Source organism: Cryptotermes secundus, unplaced genomic scaffold (assembly GCF_002891405.2).
Source record: "Cryptotermes secundus unplaced genomic scaffold, Csec_1.0 scaffold791, whole genome shotgun sequence".
NCBI classification, from domain to species: domain Eukaryota; kingdom Metazoa; phylum Arthropoda; class Insecta; order Blattodea; family Kalotermitidae; genus Cryptotermes; species Cryptotermes secundus.
Window position 1 is genome coordinate 430662 of NW_019734323.1, and position 18340 is coordinate 449001.

The 18340-nt window shown below is 39.2% G+C and overlaps 3 protein-coding genes across 6 annotated transcripts in view; 1 reads left to right on the plus strand and 2 right to left on the minus strand.

Moving 5' to 3' along the window:
* The window catches only part of LOC111868658 (CUE domain-containing protein 2), a gene marked incomplete in the record, with an annotated part of 48578 nt that extends 47242 nt beyond the window's left edge, over window positions 1-1336 (minus strand). Inside the window, 2 exon segments of the mRNA XM_033753133.1 lie at window positions 812-917; window positions 1112-1336. Of these exon segments, the coding sequence (XP_033609024.1) occupies window positions 812-903 (92 nt within the window).
* Window positions 1337-4340: 3004 nt separating this feature from the next.
* On the plus strand, window positions 4341-4762 carry LOC111868659. Its single transcript, XM_023859522.1, has 2 exons — window positions 4341-4475; window positions 4565-4762. The coding sequence occupies exons 1-2, from the start codon at window positions 4341-4343 to the stop codon at window positions 4760-4762; spliced, it is 333 nt and encodes a 110-aa protein (XP_023715290.1).
* Window positions 4763-6634: 1872 nt separating this feature from the next.
* Window positions 6635-18340, minus strand: part of LOC111868663 (protein tramtrack, alpha isoform) — a 158041-nt gene continuing 146335 nt past the window's right edge. For 3 of the 4 annotated variants that reach the window (XM_023859532.2, XM_023859534.2, XM_023859535.2), the window contains 3 exons: window positions 16471-16554; window positions 14837-14981; window positions 6635-7487 (listed from right to left, as the gene is read on the minus strand). In XM_023859532.2, the coding sequence (XP_023715300.1) occupies window positions 7261-7487; window positions 14837-14981; window positions 16471-16554 (456 nt within the window). In that variant the 3' untranslated portion in view covers window positions 6635-7260. The remainder of the gene's footprint in view (window positions 7488-14836; window positions 14982-16470; window positions 16555-18340) is intronic. The other variant, XM_023859531.2, reaches the window with a different exon arrangement.

An 18340-nucleotide genomic window follows, 5' to 3' on the forward strand; every position in this document is an offset into this window, starting at 1 on the left:
CACACCTATCTTAGAAGATTGCAATTAGCTACTGCAGTGTAAAATTAGCAATACTTTGTAAATTCACAGAAATTTATTGCTGTAAGAGGACAGAGCATTGGTGACACAATCCACAGGTAGAGAAAAGGGCTCATCAAACATGCCCACCCAAAAAATTGTATACACTGTGCACATAAGTAAAATGTTCATAACAGATAATACAGAATATATTATTTGTTCTAATATTAAATTTTCTTTGCCAATCTATGGCGATATTATTTATCAGGGATGACATTCAATAAAACTGAAGAAAATTATGTAGTGTACAATGAACACAAGGGCAGCTGCAAGCATATATCGAAAAGGCAAAGCCGCCAGGTTTATTCTATAAATAAGGGTAGATTTTTCCCGAACATTTGCCAACTTCCCTGACTGTACTACACTGATGCCTCCCCCAGTCAGACAGCTCAGCAACCAGTAAAGATGAAAATAAAATGCAGTCAAAAACATGGAAAAGTGTTACAGATGCTACCAGTACTAATACCATCTTTATACAAATATGCTGTAAGAATAAGATCAGTGGCAAAGTTACCACTGCACTGAAGCAGCATGATACTATTGAGGTAAAAAAAACATAGTATTGATTTTAACACAAATATAAACCCTCATACTTAAATACATGGCAAAACTGCATCCACTGCATTCATGAAGTGCAACATGCAATTCTTGCATACTTGGTGACAAGCCAGAGAACTACATCATTAACTTCTGAGAAATATCGATGTATGATCCTTGCTACTTAAGAATACTGGACTACTTGTTAAATACTTACCTAAGCTGAGCACTAGGAATGTGTTTTCGTACAAATTTAAAGAGGGATTCCTTCACAAGAGCTTCCTGCTCTGCTATTGTTGACCGACTCATTCTCTGACGTCCAACTACACAGAAAAACAATCTATTTCATTAAAAAGTAACTCTTGTAATTGACATTCTGCACACTTAATAACTCGGCACATAAAAACACTAATATAATTGGATACTGTGAAAGCAAAGATTCTACTAGCGACAACTACGAACCTAAGAAAACTTTAAGTCAATCACAGTTCATACATAATCGAACTCACAATCTTACCAAGTGGGGTTATATCTGCGGACTTCAATAAACTCTAAATTATCCTTCCAGTACCTCAAGCAATTACTATGGTATAAGACAACAACCGACACACTTGGCACTGCTTGGGAACAACTCTAGACTTTATAAAAGATAAGCGGGTATGTCTCCCTGCACAATTCACAGAACTTTCAGAAATTTTCCGATAATTGTAAACAACACAAACTGCAGTTGACAGTCGACGACTGCGACATCTGCACGCAATGCGTGAAATTAAAGATCCGTAGTCGAGTTCAATCAATAATAGTCTCATGCTCAAAATATCTGTTATAAGAAACGTAGAAAATCGCGTCCTTTTTTTTTCTTGCCCTGGACGTATTCGAAACGTTTCGTAGACACTAACTGATTCCATGCATTCACTACGTGTGTAATTAATTTTAAGTTCAGTCTTTGCATTTACGAAACCCCGGGAAACTTGATTTCACCGGCTTTAGCCTACCGGTTTCGTGTGTCGAGGAAGTTCGTATAGAGCGTTTATAACGCAACTATTTCAGTATAGATAGTTGACAGGAAGGACGGCAGACAGGTTGTTAGATTTATATTTGGTAGTTCTCGACTTCACATTTTAAATATATGTACATCTTATAACTATATTTAGACTACTTCCTAACGTTCACCATATCAGTACATAACCTGCATTGCTGGTTAGCATTCATTACGATCGGCATTTTATGTTCGGACCTTCCGTATCCCTGTTTGTATAATAAAATTCTGAAATCTGTTAAGTTGTTCCATAGAAATTTTGAATGTCGAGGATTACCTGATACCCCAGAATAACACAGAACACACTGAAATAGTCCAGTCCAGAAGGTTGCTAACTGCCTCTCGCCAGGACAGTCTTTCTTGGTTTCGAGCCCCATGACTTAATTTATGTTCGTTCCTAAACCGTACAGGTGTTTGGGAATGAGTTTCTTCATCGACAAGAAGAGTAGTAGTAGTCTTCGCATTTGTTGCACCGTAATTTCTTGCGAGTGTATCTGCACTCAATTCCTGCAGCATCCAGGAAAGGGCATCTGTACTCTATGGACAGCATACACGGTATATAAGTTGTCAAAACTAGAATTTTCGACCAGCTTAATCAAGCTTATTGGATCACTTCTTTCACAACGAAAATTTAGTGTTTCGCTGGAAGGCGAAATACCTATGCCAAGAGAAATGCAAGCAGGGGTCCCCTACTCTTTTCAATATGTACATAAATGATGCCCTCGAAACACATGGCGTTCAGCTAGCCCTCTTTGCAGACGACACCTGTCTGTATGCGACAGATTACAAGGAGGGTTTTGTTGTTAGAAAACTCCAGCGCGGTCTCAGCTCAATGGAGACCTGGTGTGAGCGCTGGAATATCAAAATTAATGAAGACAAGACTCAGGGGATCTACTTCTCTCGCAGTCGTCGTCCGCATATGTCTCATCTTACATTGAATGGAGGATATATTCCATTTGTAAATTGTGTAAAATATCTCGGAGTAATCTTTGATAGGAGCGTTACATGGAGATTGCACATAGAAATGATCGAAACCAAGGCCTTCAGAACATTTATAAGTTTGCATTCCCTATTCAAAAGTGAGCGATTAAGTGTTAACTTTAACCTCCACAAAGCTCTCATCAGATCTGTAATGACTTATGCTAGTCCCGCCTGAGAATTCGCAACACATACCCGTCTAATGAAATTGCAGCGCCTGCAAAACAAGGTTCTCCACACCATTGACAATTTTACAAGGCACACACCAGTTCACGATTTACACATAGCTTTCAAAATTCCATACGTATATGATTATATAAAAAAATTATGCAGGCAACAAGCGGAAGCCATACAAAATCAAGATAACACAAATGTTTGCAATATTGGACAAGGCGAAGACCGACATAGTAGAAGAGGCTTAAACTTTGCGGTGGTCAAGCATATGACCTTTCAAGTGACTAGACTGCCATTGTAGTGGAAGCTACTAGAAATAGAGCATAATCTGCTGTACTGAGTCTGGACTGACAGAGGCCTATCTTTAATACATTTATTATCATGTTTAACATGTAAAATGTAAATATCCTTTACATTATGACAAATCACTTACTACTACAGACAATGACTCTTGACAAAAGACAGACCCGTCCTCTCATCAGAGGGGGCACCCCATGATAACAAGACCTAAATTGTCAAACAGTAATAAATATCTGGTCATGAGCCCCAGATTGGGCTTGACACCAAGACTGACTGACTGACTGGCCATCAATCACAATCTGACTTCGACTTTAACTCAGAGAGGAGTGTATCAGTGTAGTGTGGTCAGAAGTCGAGAGTGTCCAGTTGAAGATACTGATTTGTGTAATGTTGTAACAAGTTGTTTAAAGGCTCAGTAAATTTGATCATCAAATCCAAAACCCATTTCATAAGTCACACAAACTCGTAATGTGAGAAAATATGTCATGCATTAAAGTGTGTACAAATATCATGAGAAACTGACTGGGCAAAGACATAAACACCATTAAGGGAATAATAACATAAACATGGCAAACTTCAAATATTTGGGAAAGACAGCAACAAATTAAATCTGCATTCATGAAGAAATTAACTTGCATCATCTGGAATAGAAGATTTCGATCTTCCAGCTTTATAGTGCTCTCAGATGGATTTGAACATGGTAGCAGTGTGACACTAGACCTGTTTCACCAAACAGAATAGCGTGACATATGCATCATACACAAAAGAGCAGATTACATCCATGGAATACTTCTTGTCTTCCTATCTGCTATCAAACAGTGAACAATATACTGTATGTTGTGGCATGCAGACCCGTTACTAGGCAACGACCGTGAAATAAACAAACTATACAATGTCCAATGCTAAGTGATGGCTCTGTAAATAGCAACAGAGGAATGGTGTTTTCTGTGAAGTCTGTGCCAAGATGTTATAAGTGGGACAAATTACAAGTTGTTAGTAAAGAGTCAGTTCATAGTTGAGGCCAGGGACAATTTAGGGACCCAAAGAAAGGGGAACATCCACCATTGAAGCCGCTACTAAGTGATGGCTAATGAACACTGTAATGCACTGAGAAGACCTGTTGTATCTTATGATGGGAAGTCATAATGTTTTAATTATCACAATGAGAAATTCATTATTCCAAAATATTGTTCTATATAAAAGATTTTCCTGTGCCAAGTGGATGGAGGGAGTCACTGGAAGGGGCAAAAGCAAAATGGCGATGTTGGTTGAGAAAGCGGAGGCTTGCGCTGTGCTATGGTTCCTGCATTTGCAAGGGAAGTCTACCACGGAGGTCTACGACCAGATGACCGCTGTGTATCAAGAAGGTGTACCATCATATGACACAGTGGTCAGGTGGAAGAGGTGCTTTCATTGTGGACAGACAAACCTCAAAGTGGAAGACCATCTCTTGCTGAGGAACTGGGAATTGTGGCACAGGTGGAAGCTTTGATCCTATCCAGTGGGCGCATAACTATCGAAGCTATTGTTCATGAGGTCCGCATTAGCCATGGGTCGGCGTTCAACACCATCTATGAGGAGTTACACATGACAAACGTTGCTGTGCATTGGGTGCCACAATTGTTGACACCAGTTCAAAAACAGCAATGGATTGATGTGGCAAAGAAACTTTTGTAGTTGTGTCAAGATGAAAAGGTGGAATTTTTTGACCATGCGCTCATGATGGATGAATGTTGGGTCTATCATTATGACCCTGAAACAAAGGAAATGAGCAAGCAGTGGAAATATGCAGACTTGCCACCACCAAAGAAGGCCAAATCCCAGCCGTCGTCAGGAAAGGTGACATTGAGCATGTTCTGGGATCGGCGGGGTGTCATCATGACCGACTACACGCAAAATGGCATCACCATCACTGGCAAGTACTACCGGAACCTTCCGAGAAAATTACGGGAGGATGCGATTGCTGGGAAAAGGAGAGCAAATTCTTCATAACACACTCTTGCTGCAAGTTTGGGATATGAAATTCTCCCCCATCCACCACATTCACCAGACCTGGCACCGAGCAACTTCTTCCTCTTTCCACGGCTAAAGAAGGCACTTCGTGGTAAGCCATTCCAAGATGATGATGTCTTTTTTGCAGTGGAGGACTTCCTAAACAGTCAAAATGAGACCTTCTATGATCAAGGTATCCAGCAGCTGATGCATTGTTTGGGAAAATGTGTGGCCTTGCAGGGGGCATATGTAGAGGACTAACTCACAATTTCTTGCACCTGTCTCTCTGTTTCTTCTGGGTGATAATTACAATTTTATGACTTCCCCATGTATAGTGATTTGTGAAGTGTGTAGAACAGTGAGAGCATAACCCTTACTTGCTGTTATGGGTTGTAAGAGTTCAATAAAACAGACTGCCAATTGAACCCCTGTCTATAGTCACACTATAACGTGACAATATTAATAAAGAGCAAGTTCCATGAAGTGCGACAGTTTTTAATACAAATAAAACCTTTACATTTTGGCTGAAACACATAAGGGTTTTATTCATATTAAAAACTGGTACACTGTATGGAACTTATTCACATCATGTAAAATGCAATGCTTCAAAAATAAGTGAAACACCTTCCTTGAATACTAACATTGGGGGAGGGGTGACCCTCATGTCACCTGAAGCACTCATACCTCTACTCAGTCCACTGTGCACCCCTTTCTCACGAAGGCCCTTTAGCCCTTTGACGTGGTCATTTAAATTCCGCGGCCGCGGCTCCTGCGGTAATATATTCAGCCGGCCATTTAAATTTTGCTCGAAAATTATTTATTCATCATTGTTCTTAAATTCTATGAGATAGGAACATGAAACTTTCACTAAAATGATCTTAAATGGTGGTTTTATAACCTTACCTTATAATATGGGCGCCCTGTATCTCGGCCATGGAAGCAGGTTGTTTAGTATTTCAGCANTACACGACGAACCACGGCAACGGGTTAAAGAGTGCAACCCCAATGTTACAGCCCAAACCTGTTTCGCTCAAGTCCTGCTAATATCTATCAGCTCCAGCCGTACATAGCCAAAGACCTTCATTCTATGCTCAGCCATAGCTGTGCACACTCCTGCACACACTGCTTGCACGTAAAATTAGGTGCAGTCTTGATGTGCAGTGGCCAGTTAACAGTCCTGTAAGCAGTATGCACTGTTTCCTGTTCAAGACAGTAAGTATCTAAGTCAACTTTCCCGTAAGTCTTTCCAAAAGAGCTTCTACTATCATGTATGGTGTATCAGCCCTAAGAGAGAGGAAGTGACAGGAGATTGGAGAAAATTTCATGATGAGCTTCATAACTTGCACTGGACATGACACATTATCAAAATGACATCAGGTGAGTAGGAGATGGGTGGTATATAAAAGGCACACAGAATTTTTGCCTGAAAAGATGAATGTGAAAGACAGTTTGGGCTGACTTCTAGGCATAGATGTGAGAATAATATTAAAATGGATTGTGTTGCCTGGATTTATGTGGCTAAGGACAGACCAGCAGCAGATCAAGAAGAAGGAAATGTTCAGCTGAATAAGTGTCATTTATTTGTTCAGGAATATGAATACAGTACACATCCACAATGTTCTAATGCTGTAACCATACAAAGCAGCATTGTCACAACTACACACTAGCTTTTTGTTGATAATTCCTAGCCACTTTTAATTTAATGTCTATGCTAAATGTCACCTGCTTCTGAAAAGACAGCCTGCTCCCTCGTCTTGGTTACAGCAGCTTCATGCTCTTTTTAAGCAACAGGCTATAGATGCAAAATGTGTTTTTGTACAGCCTCTCTGCATCAAGTATAACAGGTAAGTCTGACATATTTCTGGATCAAGCTTCCTGACTGACTAAGTCACTTTTCAATGAACAGTATATTATAAATTTGTCTTATAAAATTATATGCCTCGCTAACAACTCGAGAAATACTGAATCTGCAGAACTTAAAAGGAACTCTATCAGCGCTGTGAATACTACAGCCAACAAACTCTCTTATGGACAATATAAAGTAGTCACACTGAACTGTGGTGCACTCATGTCAGTTCATGTTAAGACATACAAAAGGAAGCCTTTGGCAAGAGTACATTACTAATAGGGAACTTTATGTATATATAAAATCAGTCAAAATATCATAGTGGCTGCAGCCTGATTTACAAGTGTCCAAGAATGCTATCTGATGAAGCACTGTCGGCCCTGGGGTTCACTACCACTTCTGGGTATGTCGGATTTATATCTGAAGAAGACATTCCTGGATCATCAGTACTCCCTTCCGTATACGAGTAATCTTGGATCTCTGTCTTGCTTTCCCCACCTCTTGGAGTCACAGTTGATTCCGAGTTCATACCATTGTTGTTGCCATAGTCCATGTGATCTGAGTCTGTAACAGAGAGCCACAAGATGAACACTGCTTGTCTGTCGCAACCAGCAAGGTATCCCCTTTCAAAAATCAACATTTATAAGTTCTGAGTAAGCATGTGCCAATTCTCAAACTTCTGAGGTCAAACTAGGACAAAATATCTTGATCTTACATTGAGCATTTTCACATCTGTTGACACAACAATTTGTTATAAAAATATACAAATATAGATATTTACATTTAAACTCTGGCTGAGTCCAAAAGACCACCTACAAGACAATTCTGCATATACCATATGATTACAATGTTTCAACGACAGTCCCAGTACACCCAACTTGCAACCCAATTAAATGGGAGATAAAGCATGAGAACATACAAGAGATCATTCATTCATTTACTCAGCATTCCATAAATCTTTACATGGTTAAACACCAGTGGATATAGAAATAGTCAACATGAGTAAACATGATCACATACTGCATCACAATTGTGTAATGTCATACCAGTTAGCCATATAAAAATATTGTGACATGTTGCGCAACGGAGGACCCCTACCTCCCCAGTGGCATGTGGCGGTAACGTAGCGCTCCCTTCCCCCCATCCCCTCCACGGTGATGTAACGTGCAACGCGCGGTAACAGTGTTGCTAGGCTATACACCACGTCACAGTAGTGACGTGGCGGGCGACACTAGCAACAGCGAACGGAATAAAAGCCGGCTGAGCAGCAAGCGAGAGTCAGTGTGTTATCAACAGTTCTCAAGGTAGCAGCCTGTGAGTGTGCGATAACTAAGAAGTCAGCGAGCAGAAGACTTATTGTGTGCTTTCGAGACTTAGTGAGTGCTGTAGTACAGTTATATTTGGAGTGTGTAATTCAGGGAGATTTGTATAGCTCCCGCGTTATTAGTACGTGAAGACTTTGGTTGTAGGGTTTGTAAAGTGTGGAAACCCACAACTGTGTTATAATTAATTGTACCCGTTTCTTGTAGATTGTTGAATAAACCAATTAACGATCTCTACGGCGTATTCAGTAACGAAACACGTTACAATATTAATACACAACATGAACTAAAACCATTATCTATAACAATGAAGCACTATCAACTACCACCTGTAACAAATCCGAAACTCTGTCACAGTTGAAATATCTGTCCAATGAAAACGAATTTAAAAATAGGAATCTTTTAACAGCAGACCTTAAATTTTTTAATCTCATGAGCTTGGTCTTTTATATTAGGTGGAAGTTTATTAAAAATTTTAATTCCAAAATATGTTCCCTTTTGAAAGACAGTTAAGTTACACGAGGGATAATGGAGGTTATTACTATGTCTTGTGTTGATTGTACGAATCTCAGAATTAGATAAAAATAGATCTTTGTTTTTGACCATAAATAAGAAAATGGAAAAAATGTACTGTGAGTAAAGGGGCAGAATCTTTAGTCTGTTAAACAACTCCCTATAAGAATCTCTACTTCTAGAATTGGTGATGACCCTTATTACCCTCTTCTGTAGTCCAAAGATATGGATGTAGAAGGGTGAATTACCCCAGAAAATCAGGCTATGTCATAATAGACTGAAAATATGAAAAATATACTGATCTCATTTATTCTAATGACATACAGGGTTTAATAGCCCTAATTGCATAGAAAGCTGAACCCAGTTTGGACATGAGCCAGTCAGTTTGTCCTTTCCATGATGGTGCATTATCAACCATCAGACCAAGGAACTTGATATCAGCGGCTATAGCAATTTGACTGTTACTATATATGATAGGTATGTCCATTGTATTACTATTCTTGGTTGAGAAATGCATAAAATACTGTAACGCGTTTTGCTACTGAAGACAACGTTCGGATTGTTAATTGGTTTATTTAACAACCTACAAGTCGTAGCTACAATTAATTGTAACACTGTTTCGGGTTTACACATTTTATGGGAAAGCCAGAAGGAAAGACACCACAGGGAAGACCAAGGCGTAGGTGGGTGGAAAATATTAGAATGGATCTTAGAGATATATGATGGGATGGTATGGATTGGATAGCTCTAGCTCAGGATAGGGACCAGTGGAGGGCTCTTGTGAGCATGATAATGAACCTTCGGGTTCCATAATTGCTGGAAAGTTCTTGAGTAGCTGCAGAAATGGCGGCTCCTCCAGAAGGGCTCAGCTCCATGAGTAAGTAAGTAAGTACACACTATTCTATTCACTCTATCCTCAGTAGTCTTCACGTATTTATAATGCGGGAGCTATACAAGTCCGTCAATTACACACTCCCAATATAACTGTAATACAGCGCATGAAAGGTCTCGAAGGCACACAATAAGTCTTCACTGGCTGACTTCTCAGTTATCACGCACTATCACATAAAATCTTCTCACCACGCGTTCGGGTCTTCTTTCTGTGACTGCTGCTATATTTCAACTAACTGCTTAGGCAGTCAAGTCTCTCTTATAAACCCTCAGCCAGACAGTGGAAAATGTGCCTCGCTTCCCCAGTGCGTAATCACCATGTTTACAGGCGTTCCTGGGCAACACTGTTGAGAGTTGTTTACTGCTGTGTAGTAACCGCAGTATCCCTTGTTACATCACTGTGGGAAGTTCTGTTACGTCACCTTGGGGGAGGGGGTGTTTACTGAGTGTTGTGTACTGATGGAAGGAGTGGGGGTATGTGACGTCACTCATGAGACCGCAGAGTTCAAGTGACCCCTACTTCCCGTTGCACCATCCATGTCACACTGCTCCCTTCTAAAGGTTGTTCATCCCAAACAGCCTAACGATACATCCCCGTTCCTTTTTCTTCCCGTTGTCCGTTCTCCAACTGCTACATACACTCCTCTAAGACCAGCTCGTCTCAAGCGGTTTCCTGCTAACGTGGCAGAAGATCCAGTTTCAGAAGTTGCGGAAAGAAGACCCGAACGTGTGGTGAGAAGATTTTATGTGATAGTGCGCGATAACTGAGAAGTCAGCCAGTGAAGACTTATTGTGTGCCTTCAAGACTTTGTGTGCGCTGTAGTACAGTTATATTGGGAGTGTGTAATTCACAGACTTGTATAGCTCCCACGTTATTAATCAGTGAAGACTACTGAGGACAGAGTGAATAGAATAGTGTGTAGGGTTTGTAAATTGTGTAAACCTGCAACAGGGTTATAATTAATTGTAGGTACGACTTGTAGGTTGTTAAATAAATCAATTAACAATCCAAACGTTGTCTTCAGTAGCAAAACATGTTACAATACATTTTATTGAGATTCAATGTCAGTAAGTTAGCCTTGAACCATTCATTTATATTTTTGAATATTAAATTTAGTTCGTTTTTTCATACTCTCAATACGATTAGAGTTCTTAACAATAATACTGGTATTATTGGTAAGAATAGGTATTGATTGATTTACGCTTTATATAATATTTGACAGATCATTAATGTATAACAAAAACAATGAAGGACCTAAGATCAATCCCTGGGGAACACCATTGACAATCTTACCCCAACTTGAGTGAGTGCACCTCTTATTAGTTAAAACTCTTTGATGTCTACCATGAAGGTAGGATTCTAGTAACGCATTAGCATTTCCTATTATTCCATAAAACTTCAATTTAGATAACAGTACATCATGATTAACACAACCAAAGGCTTTATTTAGGTCACAAAAAATGCCTCCAACTGGTATTTTATTATTCAATTAATTAAATTATAAGAAGAGAGTTCTGTGGATGAATCACACCTGAAACCATATTGGTGACTGGATAACATATTGTTATTCTTTATGTGACAGAGCAATCTTACAAATATAACCTTTTCAGTAACTTTTGAAAAGGATGTAAGTAACAATATAGGTCTATACTTCATCACATTCGTTTTATCACGATTTTTAAATAATGGTATTATTTCAGAGTATTTCAAACGAGTGGGGAAAACACCCATTGAAAATACTCTGTTACAGATGTAAGTTAAAGGAGAAATAACAGCAGGTGCGCTAGTTTTTAGAATATTGACCGAAATTTCATCATACCCATTAGAATTTTTGGGGCTTAATGACTTAATTATGTTTTCAATTTCTTTAGCAGATGTAGGTTTAAGTTTAATTTCAGGGAAAGGAGTCGGAAATAACCCCAATGTTTATCAATATCAAACTCTATAAAATGATCACTCTTAGCATTATTGCTGTTAATTCTATCTACTATAGTCAGAAAGTAGTTATTTAAAGAATTGGCAGTTATTTCAGTTAGCTTCCCTTCAACATTTAAGAACTGCACTTCAATATTATTGATTCTCTTACCAGTAACCATTTCAATAATATTCCACGTGGTTTTAATTTTATTGTTAGAATTCGAAATTAATCCATTATAATAAAGATTTTTGGCTGCCCTAATGACATTAGACAGAATTTTAGAGTAAGTTTTAAAATAGGATTTAACGTTTGGATCAATACTGGTCTTCATGGACAAAGTGAGCTCTCTTTTATGTTGGCATGAGGTCTTTATGCCCCTCATAACATCGTACCCACCTAAAAATTAACCAGACCAGAGCAACCTGTATACCAGCAAAATAACTGGATACATACATATATTTTTAATCCATATTTGACAATAATTTAACCTTAAACTAGATATACAGTAATTTAAATAATCATAATTGAACTAAAAAGTGGATAATACCAAGAGTTCTGTAGTCATATTCATAATCTGGATCCACATTAAAAACAAGTTCAGCACCTAAGAACAAGCAGTACACCCAATGATGAGGCAATATGGGTCAAAACATTTCATGTTTTAAGGTTTTAATTAAGACTTTAATGAAAAAAATATGCACTGTACTGGGCACATAACAGGATGCAACACATAAAGATTGTACAAGCCATCTTGATCTTGACTGAAGCACCGGCTTTTCAGCCTTGAAGCCTGGTTCGCAGTGCTAATATGAATCAACCTGTCAACAAAATCTCTCTCTCCACCTCTTTCTACCCACATTCAAACTTTCTCTATTTCTGTATGCAGCATCAGGATCAGGTATCAAAACAGGTAAGTAGTGCACTGTGAAAAGTTGCTATATTTTAAATTCTGATAACAGTAGCAAAAGATATCTAGTACATAAAAGTTTTGTCTTGAATTGAAAAACGTCATTCTCGTATATTGCTAGTTTTGAAATTTTCATGGTAGTGATTGCTGAGCTTCAGTTTTCCTACGTCACAACAATGTGTACTGTTGACAATGGAATCAGCACATTCCTCCAAAACCAATGATATCCTCCTACAAGACTACACAGTGTCACAACTCTGAACATCAACATGCTGTTCAGTGACTTTTTTTTTTACTGTGATACAAAGTCAGAAGTGTGCACTGCAGTATCAATAACACAGGTTACTTAGCAAAGAATTATAACATATGCTGCNTCTTCATGTCCAGGCTGCTTTACTCTCAGTACCCAGTGGATAGGAGGTTGGGTGGGCCCCAGAGCTAGTTTGGACGACATGAAAACAAAATTCTTGATTGTAACAGGAATCTAACTCTGACCCTTAAATTAGGCCAAGACCACTCCCTTCCAAATCCCCATTATTCATTAATCTTATCACTTGAAAGTATACAGTGCAAGTAATGAACAGCACTGTTTAGCAAATCAGAAACAAACTGTTGCATATGTATGGGTGGAGGTGCGTGCATTTTGTAATTGTACAACAGTCATATGCATTTGGTAGTTAAAGAACACAGCAAAAAGGTATTTTAAATATCCTTTCAAAGCTGTGGTGGACTAACTTATAGGATGTAGCCAACCCAGTACACAGACTAAACAAATTACTGTGTGGTCCCCTCAACATATGTAAAAAGTACTTCACATTGTAGCTTCAGATATGAAAGACCTAAAAAACGCTGCAAGTCAGGACACCCTTTGGTAGAGTGCTTATAGTTCCCCTATATTTCATCAAATATTTATTATCTTTGTAATAAAATACTGTTTTACATAATCTTTCTGTTGTCACCTGTTAATTTAACCCCACACCGTATCATGATTCAGCTTACCACTTGGTGAAACTGAGTATTCTTGAAATACTGGGATACAACAAAACATCACATGGATGGAGTGGTGGTAATGCTCTGTACTCATATTTGAGGTGCTCGGTAAATCTCAGCTGGGGCACAGCCTATGGCTTTTTGCGGTTTTCTTCAGTCACTCCAAGAACCAAGAAATTACTTCAATTAAGCCACGACCACTTCTTTCATTCATCTGTCATTACACACTCTAGCTACTAGCAATGCCATGAAATAACAAACGGGCGTTTTTCTACCAGTAAAGGACTGAAGATGACTGCTCAAACAAGAATGAAGCATAAAGGCCATTTATGAGGGGTGCACTACTGACTTACAAAAATGGAACACATGGCAATATTCCTCAGTAAATGCAGTTCAATAACATATCTGCTGCCATGCCTCTGTACTGGGCCAGCCATTCTTCCGTGGAAACCAGACTCTTAACTCACTACGTTTGAAACATAAATGGAGAACGAGTGAAAAGCAACACTCTACATTTCAACCTCCCAGCTCTGACATGCAACACTGAATGCCTTCGTCCTCATAAGCTGTATACCCACACCCAAAATCACATACAAGAGATGGGTCACTGAAGACTATGGCCTGACAAGGTCAACAGTTTTCCTTCCTGACGGCATTGTGAGCCAAGTAGTCTTCCCAGTCACTACAATTTGAAATTTCTTGGATGCATGTCTGCCATTCATTTATCTAGTATCAAATACAGCAAACTGCCAGTGTACTGGTGAAAGTGGCACAGGAAAGCCAGCCGCAGAGGTGCTCAGAGTCAGAGAGTTAAAAGCTTCTCTGTATCTGGGTGGCATCTGTAGGAGGACACGACATTTATGGACCCAGTGGTAAGATTTCTTCACATGGTGGGATTGGCCTGACATACAGTGTACTTCAACTCATAGGGTGAGCACTGTCTGTGAATAGAGAACATGAAGAATTCCATACAGAGGGCTAAAACATAAAACCTCAGATGGTAATTTGCTGGATTCCAACAGAAATATGAGAGGAGGGGCAGAATGTAAGAATTTGGTTGAGAGAACTGTTGTAACATGAAAGAGGGCACAAGAAACATTAGAGGATGGACAAATAAAACGGATGGGAGAGTAAGAGAAAAGAAAAGAGAGGAGATAAAGATATGAAATTCTTAAAGCACAGTAAATTACAAGTGATTCTGCATGTCATCTCTGACAGATCATATGCTTGCAGTAATGCAAGAAAATCATGAAAATTTTTGGTGCTATGGTGAGCTAGCGCCCAGGACTTATTTGGGCCTGGTCACATACATCCGAATATTTGTCTCAGTACCCTTTGGAAGGAAGGAGTTACCAGAGTTCTAACACACACCATGTCTGCTTGTAGCTGTTCTGTTGTCATCGGAGAGGTTACCAGTGATTTCTTGTTTACCCCCTCCTTCAGTGCCTCCCACCACATCATTTGGTCGCTTACTGGAGCCATTTGCATCACCACCTCCTCTGCTTCCATCGTAAGTCTGAAAAGAAAATTTCATCATTTTCTCTTATATTTGTTCAATTTCTCAATTAACAAGCTTAAGGTCATCACCGAAAAACAGCACAAACCGAAGAATAAAAAGTCAAACTTCTCAGAAGCACTGTACATGCAGTTACAGGAACTTGTAAAACTACAGTAAGAACCACACGGTTCAAGGAACCGCATAATGTAGGCAGCACACATTAACCACTGGCTCCCGACAACACAAAAGAAGAGTGACCTACTCCCTGGGAGAATGGTTACAATACTAGTATAGCAAGCCAATGCAGCTAACGGCAGAAGAAATTAGACGAAGCCTATGCAAGACCTACTGCAGTAACAAACACAAAGCTACGCACAGCTCATAACACTTTGAAAGACCATTTTTAAAATAACTTTTAAATAATTTTAAATATCAAATTGTGATTTTAAGATCACCTAATTATTAAATTAGGTTTAACCTATTGTTATGTATACAACTGTATCACATATATGATTTGTATGTTGATTTTATACTTATCTCATTGCATTTTATTGTTAATTTTAACCAAGGTCTAGTCTAAGTTTTATTTAGACTGTGAACTGAATAGAAGCTAATTTGTACTGTAACCGTACGCATCCTTCACGGAAAGTCTTATTTGTTTGTAAGTAACGGTTAAGTTTAGCTGTAGAAATGAGATGCCCCGGAGGGATCATGGTCCTCTGAATTGGCCTTTTGTTGCGAGGGACAGAAGGGAGGTTGGTGAGTCCATTGCATTCAAGGGGGAGTAGGTATACCTTCTTTCGTCCGTGCCTGTGGGGGTGGAGGACCTGTGGATCGAAGCTTCGAGAAACTTCTAGAAGGTGTGCAGACCGGAAGGTGTCCGGGTATTTAGTCATGAAAACCTCCCAGTGGAAAGTTCGAGATGGCTAAGAACGTGGTTTCTGGAAGCAGCAGCGGGGGTAAGAGGTCAGTTAGTGAGTAGAAGCCAGGTAGTGAGGGTGTTCCTGTGGAACCTGTGCTAGGGGGTTAACCGATCGAGCCCGCATCCAAAAAACGACGTAAGCGAGCCAACACCCGTGTACCCCTGGGATGTAAGACTCATTCCGCTGAATTTAGTCGAGGCATACACCGCGTCGAAGTGAAGCGTGTGGGGACGGGTGTAGTACGAACCATTTGGAAAAATGGGAATGCTCGTGTTTCAGTTCAGTAATAGTATGGGAGAAATTTGCAGCACCTGAATATGACCCATTTGAGGTCGAAACATGTAGCGAGTGCTTTATAAATAAATAAATAAATAATAAAGTGCTGTTGCATTGATGGTAAAATTTATATACATATGTTTCACGTATATGTGATAGGATGCAGTCCTTAATAGAATCTAATGAAGCCTTCAGATGACCAATACCATCATCTTACATTATTAGATTAAAATATTTTATACAACTGACTACAGGTGGGTACAAAGGTTATGTAGATGACTCACATATGTTCAATAGTTACAACTAACCTTGTTCATGTCAAATCCATCATCAACGGGGTCCATAGAATCATTGCTAATGTCAATATCCACTGGCTCTATCTTAATCTCCTGCTAACAGAAAAAGAAGCATTCTTCAGTAGAGAACTTGCAGAAATAATGAACAACCAATCTCACCATATGACTGACGTTTTCAAGCATCATATGCATTTTTCAACATGCATACAGTAAAATACAGCCAATTTTTGGAGCTATGAATTCCATAATTTTGAATTTTGTAAATTTCTGCTGTGGATTCAAGTGCTGCATAAGTAATGATGTAAAAGTGAGGTGTAAGTGCTCTTCTGAGTAAAATTTCACAAACAATGCATATAAACAACAATTTCTCAGTGTTAGGTAAAAATTTCTGATGATATTAATCAACTGCTATTTGCTTAAAAAAATTCTTGTTTATCACTGAAACAAATTCTTGAAATAAAGTTCACTGACTTCACAATTTTGTGATCTGCAACAGTTGAACTAATTACAGAGTCCAACACCGACAGTACCACAGGTCATTCTCATGACAGACTGCACACACTGAGGTACTTCCAAAAACTATGCCTTACGTCTCATGTGACCATATGCCATCACTTGTCATGCATGGTACTTACCTTCTGGTTGTAACTGTGTAGTTTAGCACAAAATCACTAATGTTTAACCTTTTGACGTGGTCATTTAAATTCCGCGGCCGTGGCTCCTGCGGTAATATATTCAGCCGGCCATTTAAATTTTGCTCGAAAATTATTTATTCATCATTGTTCTTAAATTCTATGAGATAGGAACATGAAACTTTCACTAAAATGATCTTAAAAGGTGGTTTTATAACCTTACCTTATAATATGAACCCCCTTTATATCTTCAATGGAAGCATGTTATTTAGTATTTGAGCAGAGAATGGTACGCCTTGAAGGATGAAACTTTCACTAAAATGATCTTAAAAGTTGGTTTTATAACCTTGCCTTATAATATGAGCACCCGGTATCTCGGCTATGTAAGCAGGTGACGCCTTGAAGCATTAGTCTAAACACAGAGCTGGCTCTCGAAACGACCACCAAGGTCAGTACGATAAAATGGCGTCAACTGGAGCGATAATGAGTACTTTTCCCTCCCCCACACACATCCGTATCGTCTCAGGGGGTGACCACAGTGTTCTGCCTTAAATTGTGGCGTATTTCTAAGAAATGGGTGCTATGTACTGTGCGAAAGCAATCGATTTTACGAGAATAACATTTTGGACAACCCTCTTCTAAGAATTCCAATGGAATGTGTTTGTGTGGCCAGCTCAGGGCAATATGATATTATATACAACAGCACACATCACCTCTCTGGTGTTTATTACTTCACAAGCAAAGCAAATACGCCACTGAGTGACGAAACCCCTACAAGAAGCAACACGAATTTGCTGCAAGACAGGCATATGTAACGATGACTTATCTCAGCTAAACTCGTTGGCTTAGTATACTCTGTTCTTGTGACAACAGGCCAGCGAAAAATCCAACAATCTACAGCAAAACCATCAATTATTATGGGCGTTATAACATAGGTGTGCAGCTGGACGAAACATACACGCCGAACCCCCCCAGACGATTTAAATCCCTGACGAAACATACACGACGAACCACGGCAACGGGTTAAACACTTATCAGACTATACAGCAGCACATCACAGAAAACACACACAGTTTGAGGAAATGCTACACCATCTTCTGAGGACCAGAAAAACACACAAAAAACGTGTGCAGGAGTTTTTGAACAGAATCTGTAATTGAAATGCTACACCATCTTCTGAGGACCAGAAAAACACACAAAAAACGTGTGCAGGAGTTTTTGAACAGAATCTGTAATTGAAATGCTACACC